Here is a 25,458-nt window from a genome sequence, read left to right as displayed (position 1 = left end):
TACTCCACTCTTAAATGGTCTTGTATTTTAGCCAGAGCAAAACATGTCATGCTCTTCTGTTCTAGATAAACACTAATGTTCCTGCCAACAAAAAGTATGCCAAAATCATGCTTTTGTATATATTGAGTTTTATATAAACTCTGTTTTAGAGCAGAGGAAATTGGGTCAAGCATGTTGAAGTATTAAACCTCTGCTGTAAAGTTATATTTGGACAATAATACTTAATAAATCTATCCAGACTGCTTCATAGCATTAGCCTGGAAATCTGGATAATAATTGATGGATAAAGAGCTGATGAAGAAAGAAGACAAGGTTCAGGCTAATGAAGTCCTGTCATGGTCCCAGAATCTGAGGCTAACCTAAAGGTAACAAGAAGACATAGAGTGGAAGGGGATTCTTTGTATAGTTTGCTCAAGAAGAATTATGTTAACATGAATATGAAAGTTTCTCGCTTGATCCAGGGAACACACACCAAAGAGTCAGACTGGGAAATAGTGAAGGCCAGAAGGAAAGGTTTGCATGATTAGTGACTTACTGGTAAAACTCTGACACAGTCCCCAGAGCATAGAATATAATGGCCAAGCTTGTCCCTGGAGAAAGTTGAGGAAATGCATCTCCTTCATTCTTTGCAGAGGTAGGGACTACCTCTGGTATGGAATACTGCATGGACTGTAAGACTCTTATGTAATCTCACCTCAGATGCTCGCTGTGTGACCTTGGATAAATCGCTTAACTGCTTAACTTTCCTAGGACTCAGTGTCTTCAGTGAAAGAGTTAGACTAGATGTTCTTTGAGATCCCTCGTAACTCTAGAGTTATGATCCTATGATATATCTTGGTCACTTTTGCTAAACTGATTTTTTTTCAGTCTTTTTCTTTTCTTTTTACAACAGATGCCTCACTGGATTGGGGGAGGGAAAGGGATATAATCAGAAATTAAGATAATATGAAAAAAGAAGATAAATTTAAATAGTTTTAAAAGGGTATAGAAAAAATCAATATCCTCCCTTGCCTTACAGTCTACGGACACGGAGAGGATCCCAGTGAAACCTCCTCCCTATGCACTTTGCTTACTAGACAAAATGACCCTCTAAGATAGATCCTTCCATCCTTTGTGAATCTGATAAGCTTCAGAGGACCAGTTCCATTTTCTCTAGAGGAGCCCTGAAATTTCTGTTGTCTACTCAGGGGAATACATTCCTGCCTACTTAGCTTCCACAGAAGATGGTCCCAATACTGGGAGCCTGGGGAGTCAGTTCCCCTTCTGAATGATATAAAATAAACTAGTTGGACATTTCATTTTAAGTATCTTAGGGAGAAGTGCTTTATATTTTACACCCATGACCTCACCAGCTTTTCCCCACAAATTGTCTTCGAGATGGAGGAAATGAGATTTGCTTTTAGTGAGTGGTTTCCACTTTGGTGAGTAGAAGAACCTCTTTTTAATACTGACATGCGTAGATGTGCTATTAGTATCTGTAGCTTGAGAAAATACATGGGAACAAAATCACTATATGGTCAGAAATGCTTTTTTATGGTTTGTCATTTATTGATCCTGACAGTATCTACATATATTTGAAGAAGAGTTACAAATGTGACACACCATTTCTTCAGTCTTACCACAGTGCCAGGAACACAGTAAGCGCTTAGTAAATGCTTTTTTATAGATCTAGTCTATAGAAGCTATGTCCCTCATATTTATATATGAATCCATATGGATTCATAGACGCTTTGTAATAACTCTGCAACCCTTAAGAGATCCATGACTCACAGGCTGGGAAATGTGATCTTAGCTCATAGCTAGAGGCGGTGCTGCACTCAAGATCTTAGAGATCATCGGATCACAGACTTATCCATCATTCTAGTAACCAAGAATTAATTAAGCCCTTACTAATAATACCAATAATAACAGCTAGCACATTTATATAGTGGTTACTACATGCCAAGCATTGTGCTAAGCACTTTACAAATATCATCTCATTCGATCCTCACGACATCCCTGGGAGGCAGGAGCTATTATTATCCTCATTTTACAGCTGAGGAAACTGAGGGAGACAGAAGTTAAGTGAGTTGGCTAAAGTTACTCAGCTAGTAAGTGTCTGAGGCTGGATCTGAACTCAAGTCTTTCTGACTCCAGGCCCAGCGCTGTATCCACTGTACTGCTCAGTTTCCTTTGTGACAGAAACTATGCTAAATGTGGAAGATACAAAGAAAGGCAGAAAACAAAATACGTACAGTTAAGAAATAAATAAATGCAAGGTACATGCAAAGTCAAAGGAAGATGGCCCTGGAAGGTCAGGTTTCCAGTGGACTGGGAACGCCTCCTGCAGAAGGTGGAGGATGAGCAGAGTGTGGAAGAGGCCAGGAATGGGGGGAAATGTTCCTGACCTTCAGAAGTCCTCTAGCCCACCCTCTCTAAGATCCATCCTTTTATGGAAAAGAAAACTAAGTCCTAGAGGGACTAGATTGCCCACAAGCTCAGGTCCTTTGACTACAAATACAGCTGTTTTTCCAAACCCAACTTAAGGATTCTCTCATTGTGCCAGGTAGGCAAACTGGCATGGGAAGGTGATGTATTCCTTTTTTTGTCTAATTCCCTATTTATCAGCTCATATAACCTCCTCCCTTTGGCTCCCTAGGACACATTGTTTTCCCTTTCTTTGGAATTTCTATTGTAAGTAATATTTTTTAAATTTCTGATTATGTGCTTTTAATGAATGACATTATATTTATTTGCCTTGTTAGAACATTTCAGAAATTCCTGTATCTAGAGGTCTGTGCTCTATGGGAAGGTATCTTAATAGTATTTTGTTTTGTTTCCAATTGCATGTAAAGAAAGTTTTCAGCATTCACCTTTATAAGCTTTTGAGCTCCAAACTTTTCTCTCCCTATGTGCCCCACTTCCCAAGACAGCAAGCAATCTGATATAGGTTATATTAAATGTATTTCCATATTAATCATGTTGTAAAAGAAGAATCAGAACAGAAGGGAAAAGCCAAGAGCAAGAAACAAAACCAAAAAAGGTGAAAATGGATGATATGCTTCAATCTGCTTTCAGACTCCGAGTTCTTCCTCTGGATGTGGGTAGTATTTTGGAATTGTCTTGGACCGTTGTATTGCTGAGCAGAGCCACGTCTGTCAACGCTGACCACAGCACAAAGTTGCTGTTAGTGTGTACAATGTTCTGGTTCTGCTCCCTTCACTCAGCCTCAGTTCATGTTAAGTCTTTCTGGGATGATATTTCACTTGATCTTTACACCAGTGTTTTTTTTAATGTTTCCAGGCACAATCATGTGTTATGGGCAAACAGGAGCAGGAAAGACATATACCATGACTGGAACAACTGAAAACTACAAGCACCGAGGCATCCTCCCTCGAGCTCTGCAGCAGGTACGGCTCATTTCTGTTAGGAAACGTGGACTTTTCTCTAGGTTCTGCAAACACAAGGGTTTAGCAAGGCCTGCTGGGAGTTTATCATTGCCCTGCGGAAGACACCGAAGGCTAAGATGGGGTCCCTCCTCTCATAGAAAAGCACGTGGTCTAGTTGGAGAGACAAGATGACTGCATCCCCATCCTGGGCAAAGACCACACAGAGGTCAAAGACAGAAAGGAGAGTTGTATATGTATCAAATTCATAGCAGGATTTTTTATGGAGACAGAACTAGAAACAATATAGGAGCCTATCAACTGGGAAACATGTAAGCCACTTAGGGTACATTAATGGATACTGGAGTCCGTTAAGAAGCCACAAATACTAAGAATTCTTAAAGGTGGAGGAGGACTTGGAGGGATTGCTCGAGTAAAGGAGCCAGAATCAGGAGAACAGGCTACAACAATGCAAATAGGAAAACAGAAATTAAAGTAAATACCATGTAATTGTATTGGCGCAGGAGGAGAGTTGAGAAAACATATACCTCCTTCCTTTCTTTGCAAAGATGGGGACAAATGGACGTGAAATGGTCCGTGCTGTGAGAAGTGGTTGGTGTATTGGCTGGTTTTGCTTGAACACTTTTTTCCTTTTTATTTCTTCGTTCTTCTTGCAAGGGATGCTCACTGGCTGAGTAGGAGGCATATAGTCAGATATGTGCTATAAAGAAACAAAAGGTATCGCAAACCAAAATGCCCCATGATCCTGGCTTCTCGATAGTGTCCCTGCTTCCATGCTGCCCTCTCGCTGACGCATTGTCCACCCAACTGCCTGAACAGTCTTCCTGTAGCACAGATCGATCTGACAATGTCACTCCTGCTCTTGAAGCCTGTCTATTGCCTCTGGGATCAAATACAGCTCCTCCGGCTGTCACTGAAAGCACTGGCTTAAGTCTTGTTTCCCAGTGCTTCACCTGCACACTCTATTGTGGCCAAACTGGTGGTCTGGCTGTTCCCTGCTGGCACATTCTAACTCACACATGGCTTTTGTGCTGGCTCTCCCATGTGCCTACGATGTGTGCCCTCTTTATCCCCTGTCTCTTCAAATTCTTCAGCTCCTTCAAGGATTCCTGTGGCTTTTTCAAGACTTATCTCAGGTCCCACACCTGGAAACAGCCTTTCCTACTCCCCCTAAGCCCATTCCTCCAAATTATTTTTTATTTAGTATGCTTGTATTAAAGTATAAAATTATGTCAATTATTTAAAAAACTAAAATTATATTCTCATATTAAAATTTACGTTTTGTTATATCTTATATTAGGTTTATATATTTTATATGAGGGCAATGAGGTGGCACAATAGATAGAGCACTGGATTTGGACTCAGGAGGACTCATCTTCCTGAGTTCAAATCCAGCCTGAGACACTCACTAGTTGTGTGACCCTAAGCAAGTCATTTAGCCCTGTATGCCTCAGTTACATATCTGTAAAAATGAGTTGGAGAAGGAAAGGGCAACCTACTCCAGTATTTTTGCCAAGAAAATCCTAAAATGGGGTCACGAAGAGTCAGACACTACTGAAAAATGGCTGAACAACAAATTTTGTTATTTGTGTTAGATACCGTTATATTCATATTTTTGGTATTACACCTGTTTTATGTTTAAATTTCACATCCCTCCTTGTAATGTAAATTCCTGGAGGGCAGGGACTATATTTTCATTTTATCTTTGTATCCCCAATGCCTAATAATAATTGGCATTTATATGGCACTTGATAGCCTAGTTAAGTGGCTTGCACAGGGTCTCATAACTAGTGTATGTCAGAAGGCAGATTGGAACAAAGGTCTTCCTAATTCCAAGTCAGTCCTCTAAGCGATTTCACCATATTGTTTCACAATACCTTGCACATAGACCTAGAGTCAGGAAGACCCATCTTCCTGAATTTAAATTCAGCCTTAGATATTTACTAATTGTGTGACCCTGGGCAAGTCACTTAGCCCTGTTTGCCTCAGTTTCCTCATCTGTCAAATGAGCTGGAGAAGGAAATGACAAACCAGTCCATTATCTCTGCGTAGAAAACCCCGTGAGGTCATGAAGAGTTGGACATGACTGGAGAGCACCACCACCATGCAATGACATTACAAATTACTTTACAAACAGATATAGAGTTACAAAGCATAATACAAAGGTCCAGGATTCTCAGCATCATCTCGTGATAAATGCTTATTGAATTGGATTGTTCACCTTTCTATAGGCACTTAATAAATGTTTGTTGACTTGACTCTATGTCATATCCTTATTAAAATATTCTGTCAATTTGTAGCAGTGTGGCTACCCAGAAAATCAGAGCATCATATAATGTAGAGCTGGAAAAGAACTAAATGTGTGAGGTTGGGTTGCTAATTGTGTGCTCTGGAAAGGCTGCCTGGGGGAGGTTGTGTAATTTCCTTCCCTGGTGATATTTTAGAATAAACTAGTCACTTATCTGGGATGTTTGGGGTATTCTTTTGCCTAGAGATGGATGTTGGAGATCACATTCCACTCCAATTATGACTTTCCACATGTCTGAGAGGTCTCCAGCGTATTAGGCCACCTCCACTGTGGTGAATTTATGAGAGGATATGGATGAGAATCATACCAAATGGGTAGGCATAAATAGGTTTCAATCTTTGGAGGAAAACTTAAAAAAAAGCCCCAAAACCTCATTGGTGACTTTTCTGATCTATTGGTGCGTTGAAGCGCATGCAAAGCTCTAACATAATATTGAAAACCCTTCAGCCTTGGCATTACCTCTTCAGGGGTCAGTTTTAGTAGAGGTGCTTTAAAAAAATATCCTATTATGATAAGTTTCAGTTACTTAGAATTTTATGGAATCTTTAAAGGGAAAAACACTCTAGAAGTCAAGTGCAAGTCGCTCATTTTATATATGAGAAAATTGAATTCCAAAGAGGGAAAGGAACTTAGCCAAGGCTACTCACCTAGTTAGGACAGTAATAGACTAAGGCTGAGGGTGGGGCCTGACCTTGGCATCACTTCCCTTCTTGTTGTTGTTCAGCTGTATCTGATTTTTTTGTGACCCCATTTGGGGTTTTCTTGTCAAAGATACTGGAGTGGTTTGCCATCTCCTTCTCCAGTTCCTTTTACAGATGAAGAAACTGAGGCAAACAGATTCAAGTGACTTGTCCAGGGTCACACAGCTATTAAATGGTTGAGGCCAGATTTGAACTCAGGAAGAAGAGGCTTCTAGACTTCAGGCCCAGCACTCTATCGACTCTGCCACCTGGCTGCCCCAGCATCACTTCCCAGACCTCATCTTTCCAATCCAATCCTCCTCATCTTTCTCTTACTGGGACCTGGACTGTGCCCCCTAGAGCCCTAATCTCTGATAGGTGAGTTTTTGCCTTACCTTACAGGACTCCATATCACTTTCCAGCCATTTTTAAACCTTCTGCCATGAGTATTCCACCACCTCTACCCCTCCTACCCTTTTTAACTCTCCTTTCTATGTTGCCTTCCCCCATTCAAATGTAAGCTCTTTGAGGGTAGAGACTGTTGTGCTTGCTATCATATGTATCCCAGTGTTTAGCACAGTGCCTTGTACATAGTAAGTATTTAATAAGTGGGGTTTTTTCATTTCTTTGGGAGATCTGCACTTTCATTCACCTAAACCACATTACCTGCTCTCCTTGTGAATTTACTAATGCTGATCAATCTAATTAATCGTCCATGATCCTAAAAGCAACAGAATAATGTTTTTGTTGTTGTTCAGTGGTTTCAGTTCTATGTGAACCTTCATGGCCCCATTTGGGGTTTTCTTGGCAGAAATATTGAAGTGGTTTGCCATTTCCTTCTCCAGCTTATTTTACAGATAAAGAACCTGAGGCAAACAGGGTTAAGTCACTTACCCAGGATCCCCCAGTTAGTAAGTGTCTGAGGTCAGATTTGAACTCAGGTCTTCCTGACTCCAGGCCTGGTGCTCTATCTACTGTGCCACCGAGTTGCCCATAACAGAATAATAAAGCACTTTATTGATAAAAAAAAACCCAACTAAATGGATTATAAGCCATTTGAGAGCAAAGATTGTCCTACTGTCTTTGTATCTACCACATAGTATTTGGCACACATACTAAGTACTCAATAAAAACTCCATCAGTTAATTGAAAACACATTTATTGATTTTTGTCTAATATCCTTTCTAGGTTTTTAGGATGATAGAAGAACGCCCCACGCATTCTGTCACTGTTCGGGTCTCTTATCTGGAAATCTATAATGAGAACCTATTCGATCTCTTGTCCACCCTTCCCTATGTTGGCAACCCAGATACTCCAATGTCTATCGTAGAAAGCCCACAAGGAATCTTTGTCAAGGGCCTGTCCGTGCATATGACTGGACGGGAGGAGGATGCTTTCAGTCTCCTTTTTGAGGTAAGATCTAAGTCTCTCCCAGTTTCTTCCTCATTCTAAGTTTTATGCAATGGACCCTTTTGAAAATCATGGAGACACCAAATCTCAAAGCTAGAAAGAAACATCTAATCCATCCTGATCTAGTACGTAAGCCACCATATAAGCAGAGCTCCTCTTGGGTCAAGTGGGAGGAATTTAAATTTTTAGCACTATTCCCTTCAGCTTTGCCAGTTGCTATGAAGGGATTTTCTTGAGCTACCTTGCCTTGTGCTTCAGCTGAGGTTTAAAAACAAAAAAGCAGGGATAGCAATCATGATTTCAGACAAAGCAAAAGCGACAACAGACCTAATTGAAAGATAGTCAGATTAACTACATTTTGCTAGACAATGAAGGAATATCAAAAATCTTAACAGCAAGTTTCTCTGATAAAGGCCTCATTTCTCAAATATATAGGGAACTGAGTCAAAGTTATAAAAACAAGAACTGTGAGGCTTAACAACATTGAAGAGACCTAGTTTCTGAGTTATTTAATCATTTTATTAATAAGACCAGAACATTATTAATAAAAGGATGGTCATTTGGTCACCTCTCTTTTAGACGAAAGACAATCATTGGTGATTGTCTCACATTTTATATACCCTTTAAAGAGTAGGCTTAACCTGGTGGGGCTGAGAATGACATCATTTCCCCCTTGGATAGACTATCTGTATACTCAGACCACCCCCAGCCTTGGGCAATCTATTCAAAGAATTTATGCCCCACCCAACCCTGATCAGAATACAATAGCCGTGTAGGTGAGATCTTAGTCTAATCTCATTATCAGCAAAGTGGCCTTCAGGAGACTGAACTTTCTAAAGTCAGGATTTTAGAAAAAGGGGAGAACTCTGGATCTCCCCAAATCATTGGTTATTAATAATCATTTCTCTCAGAACCATTCCCCAGGTGATAAATGGTCAGAAGATATGAACAGGCAGTTTTCAGAAGAAATAAAAGCCATCTATAGTCATATGAAAAAATGCTCTAAATTATTATTCATTAGAGAAATACAAATTAAAACAACTGTGAGATATCACTTCACACCTATCAGGTTGGCTAATGTGACAGAAAAGGAACATGAGAGGAACTGGAAAAATAGGGACACTAATGCATTGTTGATGGAGTTATGAACTAGTTCAACCTTTCAGGAGAACAGTTCAGAAGTTTACCCAAATGGCTATGAAGCTGTGCATACCTTTTGACCTAGTATTGCCACTACTAAGTCTGTATCCCAAAGAGATCAAAGATAAAGGAAAAGGAAAAGGACCTATACTTAAACAAATATTTATAGCAGTTATTTTTGTAGTGGCAAGTAATTGGAAATTGGGTAGATGCCCATCACTTGGGGAATGGCTGAACAGGTTGTGGTATATGATTGTGATGTAATGCTATCGTGCTATAAGAATTGACAAGGAGGGCTGGTTTCAGAAAACCTTTGGAAGACCCATATGAACTGAAGCAGAGTGAAGTGGGCAGAACCAAACCATTGTACACAGTAACAGCAATGTTATGACAATAATGAAAGACTTGGGTACCCTGAAAAATGTTATCCCCCTCTGTTGAAGTTTAGGGGTGCTCAGGACCCCAAAATACCAACATGCCAGGTACTGCTCGAATGAATTCGACTCAAGCCTTCTTTCAGCCGAAGAAAAATAAAGTTTATTTAAGATCCACCATATTGGGAAGATTCTTAAGAAGTCTGAGCATTTGTGACACTTGTCACTTATTGACAAGTGGGCCAGATAGAATCTGGGCTAGGTTGAATCTGAGCACCTTCATGGAGGCAAGATGGATCTTATATGCAGAAAGATTGTGGGAGGGATCTAGGGATCAAGTTGTTTGGGGTAACTAGAGGAGGGGTTTAGAGAAGGTGTTGCTGAGAACAGACAATGGAGGGCTGGGCTAGTGTAAGGGTGACAGATTTGGACATAGATATTTTGATAGGATCAAGAGTGGGAAATAGCCAGATGTAATCCAGAGATAACAGAAAATGGAGAGCTAGGCTAGGTTTGGGCATGACAAGCCAAATCGAGTGGGAAGATTCTAGGAGAATTCAAGGGGGTTTCCAGAACCTATACCCCATCACCTTCAGAGAGAGAACTAATGAGTACTATGTATGAATTGAAGTGTACTTTTTCTTTTTCTTTTCCTTTTTTGCAACATGGCTAATATGGAAAGGTTTTGCCTGATTTCACATGCATAATTGACATCATATTATATGCCTTCTCAATGAGTAGGGGAGGGCCTGGGAGAAGAGGGAGAAGTTAGAATTCAAATTTTTTAATAAAGATTAAAAACAAGTGAATATTAAAAAAAAAGAAAGAAAAAGGCAATTGAACTATAGGGTGAAATAGCAAAAAAAAAAAATATTGGGTACTTCAATGTGCTTTATTAAAACCTATATAAATCTAACCAAAAAATCAACAAGAAAGAAGTTAAGAACCTGAATAGAATTTAAGGAAAATTAGATCTGGTAGAGTATGGGACTAATATGGTATGTGTATGTATATTTCTCTGCATTATATGTCACCTTCATGAGAACTGATCATGTGCTATAGGACATAAAAAATTCATAAATAAATGCAGAAAAGTAGAAATGTTAAGCATGTTTTACTGACCATGATCAATAAAAATTACAGTCAACAAGGGAAATTTGAAGAAACAATTCAAACTTAAATGGGCACTAAATGATATCCTAAAAATGAGTGAATCAGAGAACCAATAATAGAAAAATAATTTCGCCAAAGAAAATTACAACATTGAGACAAAGGCCAAAGGTTTTGGAACACAGCCAGTTTAATCCTTTTAGGAAAATGTGTATTGCTAAACATTTTCATCAACAAAATGGAGAAAGGAGACATCAGTGTATTAGGCATGTACTTGACTAGCATTTATTGAACACAATAATCCAGGCCCTGTGCTAAGTGCATCCAATTAAAAAAAATTTTAAGCAACATATGAAAACTGCACAAAAATAGAAATTCTGAAAACCAAAGAAGAAATCAACAAATTGAAAAAAAAATTTATCTATTGAATGGATGAATAAAATTAACTTTTTTTGACTAGTAAAATTTTTAAATTAGCTATTATTTTATTTAAAAGGGTAGAAGCAAATGAAGATAAAAAAATGAAAAGAATAAATTCACATTGTTTAAAAAAAACTTTTACCCAATTATACGCCAATAAAACAAAACTTAAGTTAAATGGATTAATATTTTTAAAAACATGAAATACCCAGATTAACACAATAAGAAATAAAGACAGACAACTTAATCTTGAAATCAGAAGTTGAACAAACTACAGGTGAACTTCCAAAGAGGCTTGTGGAAGCAGATAACGTGTTTGAAAGTAATTTCCATGAAACCTTTAAAAGAATGATTAACTGAATCTTAACATAAATGTTTTGCAAATATGGGGGGTAAGGGTATCTTACTATATTCCTTCTATGATACAAATACAATCCTAGTACCCAAACCCAAGAGAGATCAAGCAGAGAAAGAAAAATAGATACTATCTCTAATAAAAATATTAGAAAGAATATCTAATAAAATACTAGTAAAAGTCTACGCCAATATATTCAAAAGGTTTTTCACTATGAATGAGGCATTCCATTTTTCAACTTTGGGCATTCTCTTTGGCTGTCTCCCCTGCCTGGATTGCTCTCCCTTCTCTGCTCTGACAACTAACCACTGTGACTTCCCAACCAAGACCCCACCTCTACATGAAGTCTTCCCCAATCCCTCTTAATTCCAGTGCCCTCCCTCTGTTAATTAGTTCTTCATCCCATACATAGCCTTAGTTGTATAATACTTGTTTCCATGTTGTCTCCTCCAATAGAATGTAAGCTACTTGAGGGCAGGAACTGTCTTTTGTCTCTTTTCGTATCCTCAGCACTTCACCCAGTTTCCGTCACTTAGTAGGTGCTTAATGTTTATTAATTCATTGATTGATTGATAAATATAATAGAACATTACAAAATAACAAAAATCATGTGATTGTATCAGTAGAGGCAGAAAAGCTTTAGAATATGTTAAAACAAAAATCATAGGACTAAGTACATCTTCTCTTAATATGGCAAATAGTATTTATGTAATTCTAAGACCTAACATTATCAATAATGGAGTAATTCAGGAAGCATTTCCACTAAGATCAGCAGGAAAGCTGGGATGCCCATTATTATCACTCCTATTTAATATAGTTCTAAAAATACTAGTTATAGTATTAAGAAAAAGAAAAATAAGGGAATAAGCATAAATAAAGAAGAAAAATCATCTCTATTTGTAATTTAAATGTTGATTTACTTGAAGAACCCCAGAAATTCAACTAAAATTATTTGAAATAATATCTTCAGTGAAGTAGGATGATTTAAAATTAACCCATAAAATAATCACCCTTTCTATATATTACTATAAAAAACTCAACAGGAAAAGATAGGGGGAAAATCCATTCAAAATAACTATAAAATATATAAAATGTGTGGTATTCAACTACTAAGACACATTTCAAATTCATAACCTACAAACCCAATTACAGAACTTTTCAAGAATGATAACGGAAGACTTTAGAAAACTGGAGAGACATTAACTGTTCTTGGTTGGTCTTTGACAATATAATAAAAATGCTATTATCTAAGCTAATCTGAAGATTCAGTGCCATACCAGTCAAACGTACCAAAGGGTTCCATTATAGATCTAGATAAAATAAGAACAAAATGTATTTGAAGGAATTAAAGGTCAAAAACCTCAAAGGAAATAATAAAAAAGAAGTAAGGAAGAAGAATGAGTATTACTACATCTCAAACGGTATCATAAAGTAGTACTCACCAAAATTATGTAGTTCTGGTTTAAAAAAAGAAGTTGACCATTGAGAACAGATTAGGTAAATATGACCTAGAAGCAATTGAACATAGTAAGTATGAAGCCCAGGATATTGGTGTTGGGATAAGGTCTCTCCATTTGAAAAAAAGCTTCTGGAGAAACAGGAAAGCAATATGGCAGAAATTAGGTTTAGGCTAGCACAGTAATTTCCAAATGGAGATTTACTTTCCCCTCTATTCTAAGTGACCTTCGGAGAGAGAGAATTTGCCTCAGCTGGATGGATACTTTTTCTTCTACTCCCCTTCTGGTTTGGTAGAGGTCCATACATATGTTGGTACCCTGTGCCCATTTACTCTGTTTTTCAGTTTTTTGTATCCAAATGGATACATTTTTTAAAAATTAGAATAGAGGGAAATGGAGAGAAATAGCCTTTCACTATGCCTTGAGGAAGAATTCTCAATTTAACATGAGAAAGAATGGACTCCAACATTTTATCTAATCATGTCAACCTCTCAAACTTCTCAAAATTAGAATTATACGCAAGAAGTAAGGCAATTTTATATATTTCTACAGTCTATAACACAAACAATCCAATTAACAATCCAAATAACAGAGAAGGCTAATCTCCAACGTGCTTACTCAGCATCTCCCCCCCACAAAGGCTACCACACACTATCTAGCAGATTTGCACAAGGTGACCCATGGACTTGCAACAAAACTCAGTGCTGCCCCACCTTCCCAGCACCATGGAATACCAGACTGCAGCACAGCAATGTGCTGTATTCCAGATACTTAGCCAGAGAACTTGAAAAGCAGAGTAAATAAGGGCAGGGTACCACCATGTGTATGGACCTCCTCCAAGACGGAAGGAAAGGTATTCAGCTGAGACTAATTTTCTCTCTTCAAGAGTCATTTGGAATAGAGAAAATGAGCTCCCCAAAATGGGAAGAGGCTGAACAACCCTGAAGTCTAGTCCCTAGGGAAAAAAGGCATAAAAACAATTGAAGTAAGAAAATGAACATAATGAGAACATAAAGAAACAAAAAGACTGAAATAACCAAAGATCTCAGGAAGAAGACAGTAAAAGACCTTGAAAACAAATAAATAGACCAAAAGTAAAAATAATAATAATAATATGGAATGTGGCCTCTAGGTCATCCAAATGAGTTCATATATCTATGAAAATGTTGTAAGACAAGGGGCAACACCTGAGGATGCAGAGGACCCTGTATGTTCCCAAGAGAGCTTTGAAGCACAGCAGGATATTCCTGAGTGGTTCGAGAAAGATAAAAGAATCATGAAAGCAGAATTTATGACTTTAACAGCAGAAATTATCAGAAGAATGGAAAAATTTGAATCCATGCTGACAAATCTTGTCAAAAGAAAGAAAAAGGGAGAGCAATTGATTGGGAATGCAAATATACAGAAGTGTAGGATAATCCAGAAGAAGAGAAACAAACATAATGCTAAAAGAAAGCATCTCTATACAAGCAAGACCATGTTGATCTTGAAAAAAAAAAGGATATATTGAAACAACATAGTAGGAATTATAGGTCTTCCAAAAGACCATGTGTCAAAAAATCTGAACATCATAATGCAATAAATGACTCCAGAAGAAACTGTGCAGTACTTCTGAATAGTTTTTTTAAGTGCCAATCAAAAGAATCCATAGGAATCTATAGAAAAAAAAACACCTGGTTACAAACACCAAAACATATAGTTGTTAAATTTAGTAATTCCAATGACAAACAACTTGTATAAGTAACCAGAAGAAAGACTTTCAAATATAAAGAAAATGATAGTCAAGTAACACAAGACTATTCTGCAACAACCAGAAACTGAAGGAAGGAATGGAATAATGTGTTGTAAAGAGCAAATCAGGTTCAAGCTGAAATAGCTTATCCTGCAAACCTCAGTCTAATCATCAATGAAAAAAGTGGGCATTCAATTAAAAAGAGACCTTTGGAGTATTCCTATAAAGAAAAACAGACCTAAGAAAATTATTTGCTCTGCAGACATCTCAAGACAAATAAAAATACCAAAAAGATGAATAAATATAAGAACCAAGTAAGATGCATGTAATAAATTACCCCAGAAAAAAAAAAGAAAAATTAGTAAAATGAATATATGTATGGTATTAAGAATAAAAGCAGTAAAAACAACAATATAAGTACCATTAAGAGATTCTTTGTAAAAGTATACAAGGAGACAAGGATAAAAGAGAAATCAAAAAGAAAAAAGTGGCAGTTGGAGAAACAGTCATGAAACATTATGAAATAAATCTCATAACATCATGTCTAGGGATGAATCAAATTTTCATTGCAGAATGGGAGGGCACATAGAAGCAAAGAGGGAGGAAGAAAATAGAGGGGAATATATAATATACCTTAATCAAGTCAATGGTTAACAGTGAAGGGAAAATAACTCCTGGAGTCTGTAAGAAAAATGGGTAAAGTGACAAAGGAAGGGATTGAAATGGAAAGAGGAAAGGAAGTCTCAGTGTGGGAAGATGTCTTGCTGAAGAACATTTCCATGGAGAAGAGAGAGATCCTATAATGGGATATGGAGAGCTTATAATGAATATAATCCGCAAGAATTTGCTGCTTAGAGAGAACAAAGTGTTGTGTCTCCAACATCCTGTTTCAGTATAAAGGGAATCAGAGCTTCTGGGGGCAATTGACACCTAGAAGAGTGGGAGGGCATGGGCTCAGAGGAATGGGGGCTCATGTTAAATGGGGGAAAATGATCATGGGAGGACTTTCATGGGGATAGTATAAATTGCACAATTGTGGACATTGGAAAATTCCTACCATGGGCTAATACTTCTATCCTTTCTATGTCCTGCAGGATTGGTATTTCTAAGACTGAGGCACAACAGAAAAAGGGGGTCAGGGGAAAATATATACAAGGCAATAACGAAATTCTTTAGAAGAAAGAACTCAAAATATATAAATCTTAAAAGCTTTAATTCCATGAGGAATACTAAGGAAGGAATAAATCAGTATAAGGGCAGTGAATCAATGAATAAAAGTACAATATATAGAAAAGGAAGCAAAATAATGAAGAGCGTGAGGAAAACAAATTCTTTTTAGAAAAGGTAAAGAAAATTAAATAAAAATAAAACAAAAATTGGAAGGGAAGAGAGATTTCTATCATCTTTAAGTGAGAGAAAAAAGAGAGGACAAATTAGATAACCAGGTAAAAGGAAGAAAAATAAGGAATTAATAAATTAATCAAAGCACCAGAATTAGGGAAAGTAGAGAGATCTAGTATTACAACCAAGAATAACCTACCAAGCAAAATTGAATATAATTCTACAGAAGAAAAAAAAGTTTTTACTGAAAAAGAGTACTTTAAAGTATTCCTGATGAAAAGCCCAGAGCTGAGTAGGAAATTTGACCTTCAAACAAAGGTCTCAAGAGAAACATAAAAAGGTAAATATGAAAGCGATATCATAAGGGTTTTAATAAAGTTAAACTGTTTAATTCCTATTTAGAGAGATGATAAATGTAACCTGTCAGAACTTTAGCATCTCAGAGGGAGTCTAGGTGTGATTCTGCTATGTTTGGATGATCTTAAAGGGAAGAATGGAAGAGGAGTACACTGGGAGAGAGAGGAATAGAGAAGAATGGGGGAAATATCATGGGGTATATAAGGAAGAGTTTGTAAAATTGTGAGTACAGTGGGGAGTGGGCAACACTCAAACTTCACTTTTATATGAATTGGTTCAAGGAGGAAAGAATAAACATATATGCACAGTTGAATGTAAAAACTCATCTTACCCAACAGGGAAGTAGGAAGAGACAGGGGGTAAGATAAGAGAGAAAATAGATTAAGGGATGCAGTGGTCAGCAGCAAAACCTACTCTTAAAGAGATGATAGGGTAAAAAAAAGGATAAGAGAATAGAATGGAGAGAAACATACAGTTAGTATTCATAACTGTGAATATCAATGGAATAAAACCAAACCATAAAATGGAAGAGAACAGCAGACTAGGTGAGAAACCAGAGTCCAACAATATGTTATTTACAAATAACAGATTGTAAACAGAAAAAATACACATAGAGTTAAAATAAGGGGTTGGAGCAGAATCTATCATACTTCAGCTGAAGTAAAGATAGGAGCAGCAGTCACAATTTCAGACAAAGCAAAAGCAAAAATAGACCTAAGGGATAAACAAGAAAACTATGTTTTGCTGGAAAGTAACAGACAATATCAATACTGAACATATATGTACCAAACAGCATAGCATCTAAATTCTTAAAGGAAAAGTTAAAAGAGTTATGGGGGAAAGAGTCAAAATATAATAGCAGAGGAACACCAATTTACTCTTCTCAGATCTAGATAAATCTAACCATAAAATAAGAAATAAGGAGCCTAATAGAATTTTAGAAAAGCTAGCTCTAATAGAACTCTGGAGACTATTAATTAGGAATAGAAAGGAATATACTTATTTCTCTACTGTGCATGACACAATTCAAAAAAATTATGTATTAGGACACAAAAATCTCCCCCCAAAATGCAGAAAAATAGAAATATATCTTTTTCTAACCATAATGCCTTAAAAATGTATCTAATAAGGGACCTTTGAGTCAAAGATTAAAAATTAATAGTAAATTAAATAACTTAATACTAAAGAATAGATAGGTAAAAGAACAAATCTTAGAAAGAATCAGTAATTCTATTAAAAATAATGCTAACTGAGATAGCATACCAAAATCTGTAGGGTAGAGCCAAATCAGTACTTAGGGGAAATTTTACATTTCCAAACTCTTCCATCCATAAAAGAGAGAACAGATCAATGCACTGGCCATGGAGAAAGGGAAAGAAAATTTAGAAAACCAACAAATTAAACCCCACCCCAATTAAATACCAAATTAAAAATCCTGAAAATGAGAAGAGAGATTAAGAAAAATGAAAGTTAAAATTTGGTCTAATAAATAAAACTAGGAACTGGTTTTTATGGGGAAAAAACAATTACTAGTGTCAAAAATGAAAAAAAGGTGAATTTACAACCAGTGAAGAAGAAATAAAAGCCATTATTAGGAGCTATTTTGCTGAACTGAAATCTGAATGAAATGGATAAACTGAAAATCTAAATGAAATGGATAAATGTTTACAAAAATATGAATTCCCTAGAATAATGGGAATGGTAACTAGAACAGTAAATAAAATATTTAGCTTATTCTATCTTTAAAAAAGGAATTAATGCCATAAATATATTCCCTAAGGAAAAAAATGCCCAGATTTACAAGAAAATTTTACCAAAAATTTAAAGAATAGTTAATTCCAATACTACATAAAGTGTTGGAAAAATAGGCAAAGAAGGAGTCCTACCAAGTTCTTTCTTTGACACAAACAAGGTATTGGCACTTAAACTAGGGAGAATCAAAATGGAGAAAGAAAATGATAGGCCAATTTCCCTAATAAATATTGATGCAAAAAACTTAAATAAAATAGTAGCAAAGAAATTTTAACAATATATTAAAGATCATACATTGTGATCAGGCTGGATTTATACTAGTATAAATAGTATATTATACTATGCTATACTATTTTTTAAAAAAGCACTAGAAAACATGGAATAAATGGAGCTTTCCTTAAAATGAGAAGTTATTTATATATATATATATAGATACATATATTAAACTAAGAGCAAGCATTATCTGTAATGAGGACAGGCTGGAAGCCTTTCCAGTAAGATCAGAGGTGACGCTTGAATGTCTGTTATCACCATTACTATTCAGTATTGTACTGGAAATACTAGCTAAAGAAATAAGAAAAGCACAGGCAATTAGAAAACAAAACTATCATTTTTTACAGATGATATGATGGTTTACTTAGACCCTAGAGAGTCAGCTAAAATATTAATAATTAACAACTTCAGCGAAGTTGCAACATATAAAAGAAACCCACACAAATCATCAGCATTTCTGTATATTACCCACAAAGCTTAGAAGGAAGAGATAGAGAAATTCCATTTTAAGTAACTATTGACAGTATAAAATACTTGGGAATCTACCTACCAAAGACACACATGTCAACTATATGAACACAATTACAAAACACTCCATACAAAGACAGATCTAAATAACTGGAGAAATATTTCATTGCTCTTGGGTAGGCCAAGACAATATAATAAAAAATTCAGTACTACCTCAATTGATTGGACTATTCATTTCCATTCTAATTAAATTACCAAGGAATTACTTTTTAGAGCTAGGAAAAAATCATCTGTAGGAACAAAAGGTCAAGAATATCAGGGGAATTAATGGAAAAGCAATGGGAAGGAAGGGGAACTAGCAGTGTTGGATCTCAAAACTATGCGACAATTTGGTACTAGGTAAGAAATAGGTAGATTAGTGAAGCATATTGCATGTACAATGTACAGAATCAAATGAGAACAGTAACCTAATATTTTTTAAACCCAAAGATTCTGGCTTTATGGTAATAACTCATTACTTGAGAAAAACTGTTGAAAAAGTTGGGAAGTAGTCCAGCAGAAACCAAGTATAGGCCAACACCTCACACCACAGAAGTTCAAAGAGGGTACATGAGTTAGACATCACAGGCAGTGTCATAAGCAAATTAATGCACTATAGAAGAAATTATCTGTCAGACCTACGGATACGGGAAGAATTCATTACTAAACAAGGGATAGGCTCATGAGAGGTAGATATATAATTTTGATTTCATAAATTTAAAAGTTTTTGCACAAACAATACCAATTCAGCTAAAATTAGGGAGAAAAGCTTGAAACTGGCAAAGTCATTGTAGCAAGTTTCCTAATGATATTATTTCTAAAATATGTAGGGAACTGAATCAAGTTTTCAAGAATAAGTCATTTCCTGATTGGTAAATTGGTAAATCAAAGGATATGAATTGTTTTCAAGGGAAGAAATCAAAGCTATATAATCTCACACCTATCAGATTGGCTCAGAGGACAAAAAAAAAGGAAAATGATAAATTCTGGAAGGAATGTGGGAAAATAGGTACATTGATGAATGCACTATTGCTTGACCTGTGAACTAGTCTAAACTATTCTGAAATCATTTGGAACCATTCCCAAAAAGCTGTACAGCTATTTAAACCCTTTAGGCCAGAGCTATTGCTAGTAGGTCTGTACCACTAAGATTTTAAAAAGAGGAAAAGGACCCACATGCACAAAAATATAGCAGCTTTTTTTTTTGTGGTGTCACAGAATTGACATCATCCCTATCAACTGGGGAAATTACTGAACAAGTTATGGTATATGAATGCAGTGCTATAAGAACTTTGTGCCATAAATATTGTAGTATAAGAAATGATGAAAAATATTTCAGATATTTGAGGAAACTGTTCTTTGAGACTGTGCTCATTATCATCCAGAATGACTCTCCAGGCACCACCACCCCCATGTTGCTGTCTCCCTGAGATAAGCAAGAGAACTACAGAATACAAGGGATATATAAAATAGATGCCCTCTAGGCTAACAACCTTTAAGACAATAAGACTGGCCAAATTACTGGGATGGGAGAGGAATAGAATATCACCCTCGGATCAATAAATGAAGTTGCCCTATCTTCTTCCGCCTGCCTCTGTCTTTTTCACTGCTGCCACTGAGCCAAGTTGGGATGTCCGCCACATCTGACAACCCCTCCAACACTGACTGGTCCTATCTTTTGTCAACTTTGCCAGTTTTCAGAGTATAAGGTGAAATTTCATTAAAAAAAAAAAAAAAGGCTGTTCTGACCTGCATTTCTCTTAGGATTAGTGATTTGGAATATTTTTTCACATATTTGTTAAGAGTTAACTCTTTTTCTTTTGAGAAAAGTCAATTAACATTCTTTGACCATTTATCTATTAGTGAAGTGCGTATGTGTGCCAGTATAAATTGTGTATGGTTTTTGGATACCAAATCTCATCAGAGAAATCTGATATAAAGTTTTTTTTTCCTATTTAACAGTTTCCCTTATTATCATAGGTGCATGTCTTTGTGCAGAAACTTTTCAGTATCACGTGATAAAAGTTACAGCTAGTTCCCAATTGTAATGGTAATTTAAATGGGAAGATCTTTCCCATTTATTAATAGGCCCATGTGACCTGCCTGGGTCACATGGAAGCCTGAGTCACATAGAACCTGTGGTAGGAGGAGTTTGCTAAACAGGTGGAACAGGAAGGGGTGGAGCAGGAAGTGAGTCAGATTAGTCAGAGAGGGGAAGGACAGAGAAAGCAGGCAGCTGGCTGTGAGAGAAAGAAAAACATTTTGCTTAGGGGACCCTGTTTGTGGGAATGCCTGATAATGTAAATAGATTTCTTGGTTACTATGATGGATTTCTTTGTTGCTAGTATGGACCTGGATTTCTGGTGTTGGGTGATTTAGTGCATTTTTTCATATGATTATAGATGTTGACCTGAAAACTTGTTGAAGAAAAGGCAACATGGCTAAATGCATACATTTTATGATTTAATTAATTAATTGATCAATTCCCCATAAAGAAAACAGTTACATAATGCATTATGGAGCCAGAAATGTTCTGGCTACCCAGTGCAGAAATCTTCTGGCTTATATACATTTTGCCATGAGAAAGGAACTCTCCTAGTTGAACAAATCATAAATTTAGTAAGACAAGACAATTAACAAAGTAATGTTGGTCAGGCCTTGGGATTCCAGCTGGGTAAACATATGTCTCGGTGATAAAGAAGGAAATCCCACCAGTAGTGAGTGGCAGGCTTCCTGCCCTAAACAGATAACTGACATAGGAAAGGGTAAACAAAGTTCCATAGAAATTATGACCTAAGATGTCTATATTTTCTTTACCACTAATATGCCATAACAAACATAGTATATGTGTATAGATAATAAGATATAGTGTCTTAGGTTAAAGGTCTCCTAAGGAGTGTAGAGTCAGCCTTGGCTGGCTTTTGCTGACATACGAAGAGGCATTCTCTGAGTTTGCTTCAGAGAGAACAAAGAGATTATTCCAAAATTTTATATTAAACATTATCATAGATATCTTTAATTTCTTCCTCTAAAAATTTCACCTTGAACAGCAAAATTCATTAATCATCTAAGAGCCAGATTGTCATTTCTATTCTCATGGAGTTGCAATAAGAATAAAGATTTATCAGGACTCACATACATAAGGGAATTCCATTTAAGATCTTTCCTTTTCAAATTTAAAACTTGTCCTTAGGTAAAAGCCAATTGCCAAAAATCCTCTCCATTTATTACAACTTCTGAGCAAGTCCTATTGATTGTTTATAATTTGCATAAGCCAATCGAGTTTCTTTCTTAAGGGAGCTGCTGCCTACCCACAGGGATGGTTTCCAGGGGCCTTAGCAATTTACAGAATAAAGGAGATTGGTACTGCGCCTATGCCTGCCAACCCCCAAGCAGACAGGAAGACTGATCTGAATGGGCAGAACTAATCTAAAAAAGTTTTCATTCAATTCCTTTCTTTCTACACACAGTAATCAATTAACAATTTTAAGTTTAGCATTAAAACAGTAACTCCAAATAACTCAGTTAACAATCTTAGCCAAGTGTATTTAACTGAAACTTCTTTAACAGGCAAAGGTGAAAATACCTGGTTTTCTAAATGACAATTACAAAAACCAAAATATTGTAAGACAAGGTTAGCAGGACTGATAAAATTTAAAATAACATAACTGGTTTTACACAATTTTCCCAACATCTTTTAGTTTCAACAAAATTCAGATTAAAAAACTGGTTTCTCTAACACTGTTTCTGGATTACAGGGATTACTCAGTTTTTACAATACTAGACTATTGCAATTTAGAAGCACAGCAGTAACACAAATAGTGAACCTTAAGTGTCATTAATTACATTTCCAAATCATCACATATAAATATTATTAATGGAAGACTGGGCTTACTAAATGTAGGGGCTAGTTGGCTTGTGATCTCATGCTCCTATGGCCCCCCTACTCTCTGGGAGGGTAAATTAAATTCCATACTATTCTTTAGCATTCTCTTCCCTTGATCTAATCTGGGATGATAAGAGTTATCTTTAGCAGTCCTAACTATTCACTGCATCCCTAACTGGATGATCAGAGTCAGGATTGCAAGGCAAAAAAAAAAAATCTTAATTGTTCTAACTTTTACTCAAGTAAATTTTACTTCTGTGTCCACTCCTTAAGAACTTCTTTGAAAGAGAGGGCTTTTGAATCTATCAATTGAAGCAAGGGAGACTTTTGAACAACTATCCAGAACAACTATTCAGAACAACTATCCCTCCTTCTACTGGAGAGTTCAAAAGCATTATTTATCCCTGAGGTGTCTTTTTTTCAGATCTATCCATTTTTCCTAATTTGCCTTAGTGCCAAATAATATAACAAATTCTGACCTGTCTTAAACATCCAATGTGACCAGAATAACTACTTTTGCTTATTTCTCATTATACAAAAACTTTTTTTCTTTTAAGTGAAGCATGAGATAATTAAAATGCTAGTCAATCTGCCTCTCTGATATGAGGTAAAAAGCTTCCCTGATTTTTTCTTGTCTTTCTCTCCACCTTCACAACCTGGTCAGGGTTAGAAGGTAGAAAGAGAGAAAGAATTTTACCAACAATTTCCAAAACTTTTATGCTTTCATTAAAACTGCACATACATTATTTCCTTGTATACTTTATCTGAAACTGCCTTTAGCAATATAAGATTAGTTTCTCTTTCTTTATCCCATTCTCCTCTCTGATGCTGCAGTCATCAGAGAGAAACGACAAGGGGGAAGGAAAGAGAAAACATAGGAAAGAGATTAACACACAAACACACTCACACAGAACATATAGAGACAGAATACACATACAGACAATAAAAAAGAATTCAAAAACTGAGAAAGATTGTCAGAAATCTTCTTCACAAATTAGACCTTTGGCTTGATTTCTTTTACTTTGTTCCAAACATACTTGATGAAATTCAAATTTCCACATTAAGTAATCTCCTTCAAGAGTTCTTTTATCTAAATTACACCAATCAGTGGGGCACAGGATGTCTGAGAAATGCTGTCTAGAAGAGACTGAATGGAAGGATTACTTGGTCCATAATTGATTGTCCCTTGTTTTAATTCCTTTAAAAATTTAAAATCCAGAGGGGTGAATTCTCTTGCAACTCCTCCTGGGTTATTGGGATCTGGGGTTTCTGTCACTGACAATACTAGCCTCATTTCCAAAGGTATTTCTTCTCCTTTTTCCCTAGCTTCTTGGAAAGTTTTTTCTAAAAGTGATAGCTGACTTTTAGGAAGAGGCTGCAGCAGTATGGGCGGAAGATGAGCCTTGGATAAAGGACCTGATGGTCTTCTCCTTTCTGGAGGAGCGTAGATCGGTGGCTCTGTGGGAGCCGAGGGTTCCAGGGGTGCTGAGGTTTCCTCTGACCAGGAGTCCACCTCTTTTCCCCCTTCCTCCTTCTCCGCATCCACCCCTACCTGAGCGTTTCTGCCCTTAAAAAGCATCTGTCCCATTGTTAACCTTACTTTTGCTATTTACCCATCAGCTCTGATTTCTTATGAATAGAATCTGATGTTTGATTCTGTTAACACAATAAATTCTCCCTGTAAGCCTGTAATTGCTGAGATTTTACAGTGTCTGCATGAACCTCGGATAAAGTGAAAAGCCCCCAAAGAGGCTCTCAAGGCTTCTCCTTACCTTAGTTGCTTTGTCACAACATGGAGCTTCTTCCAAAGGGGCCACTATCACTGAAAGATGAATCCCCTTCCTGGGTCAGGTCCCTGTTCGGGTGCCATTTGTGTCAGACGGCCTGCATCCCCACATGGCTCAGTGACAGCAAAAAAAAAAAAAAGACACGGGCAAGCAGAAGAAGATTAGGCAACTCCATTTATTGATCTGAGGGTCAGGGTATTTATAGACAGAAACTTCAAGTGTACGTGACATTCTGCTTGTCTCCTGTCCTAGTAATTTGGCCAGTCTTATTATCTTAAAGATTGTTAGCCTAGTGGGCATCTATTTTACATATCCCTTGTATTCTGTAGTTCTCTTGCTTATCTCAGGGAGACAGCAACATGGGGGTGGTGGTGCCTGGAGAGTCATTCTGGATGATAATGAGCACAGTCTCAAAGAACAGTTTCCCCGAATATCTGTCCTGAACTTTGCCAACAGCATTTTGTCCTGACCCTCAATAGTCAGAAGATAAGAATACTTGTTTCAGTTTTGTTTTGAGTTGTGAATCATTATAATCAGTTGTGAATCAGTATAATAACTGTGGAAAGCAATTTAGAATTATGCAAGTAGAATGACTAAAAATGTCCATATCTTTTCACCCAGAGACTGCACAACTAGGCTTATATCTCAAGGAGACTATTGATGAGGGAAGTCCCTGTATACACCAAATATATATAGGAGCATTTGTGTGTGTGTGTGATAGCAAAAAAAAAGAAAGAAAACAAAGTGGATTCAGGAACATCTAAACAAATTGCATAAGAATGTAATAGAATATGATGATGATGAAATAACAAATATGATAATACAGTGACGTATGGAAAGATTTACCTAAAGTGATGCAGAATTAAGTAAGCAGGGTCAAGAACACAATGTATGCAATGACTACAACAATGTAAATGGAAAGAATGACCATAAAACAGTCAAGATTGAGTGTTGCAAAATTACAAAGAACAGCATGGCTTTTTGAAGAGATATAAGAACTTTCATCCCCCATCCCATGCCTTTGTAGAGGTAGGGAGTTCGTGGGTATTAAACATTGTGCATATTTTCAGACTTTGTTGATTTATAGATCAGTTTTACTGATTTTTCTTTTTTCTTTAAAATATTTGTCATATGGTATGGCTCTCTGGGAGAAGGGAAAAATACTGGGAGAAATTTTGGTGAT

General features: G+C 36.6%; 1 protein-coding gene across 6 annotated transcripts in view; it reads left to right on the top strand.

Moving 5' to 3' along the window:
- The window catches only part of KIF9 (kinesin family member 9), a 73,474-nt gene that overhangs the window by 7,735 nt on the left and 40,281 nt on the right, over positions 1-25,458 (top strand). For all 6 annotated transcript variants that reach the window (XM_072653462.1, XM_072653449.1, XM_072653481.1 and 3 more), the window contains 2 exons: positions 3,283-3,389; positions 7,563-7,787. In XM_072653462.1, the coding sequence (XP_072509563.1) occupies positions 3,283-3,389; positions 7,563-7,787 (332 nt within the window). The remainder of the gene's footprint in view (positions 1-3,282; positions 3,390-7,562; positions 7,788-25,458) is intronic.

Source organism: Notamacropus eugenii, chromosome 1 (genome assembly GCF_028372415.1).
Source record: "Notamacropus eugenii isolate mMacEug1 chromosome 1, mMacEug1.pri_v2, whole genome shotgun sequence".
Classification (NCBI taxonomy): Eukaryota; Metazoa; Chordata; class Mammalia; order Diprotodontia; family Macropodidae; genus Notamacropus; species Notamacropus eugenii.
The sequence above is the reverse complement of the archived record's forward strand: the minus strand, read 5'-3'. Positions and strand labels throughout refer to the sequence as shown.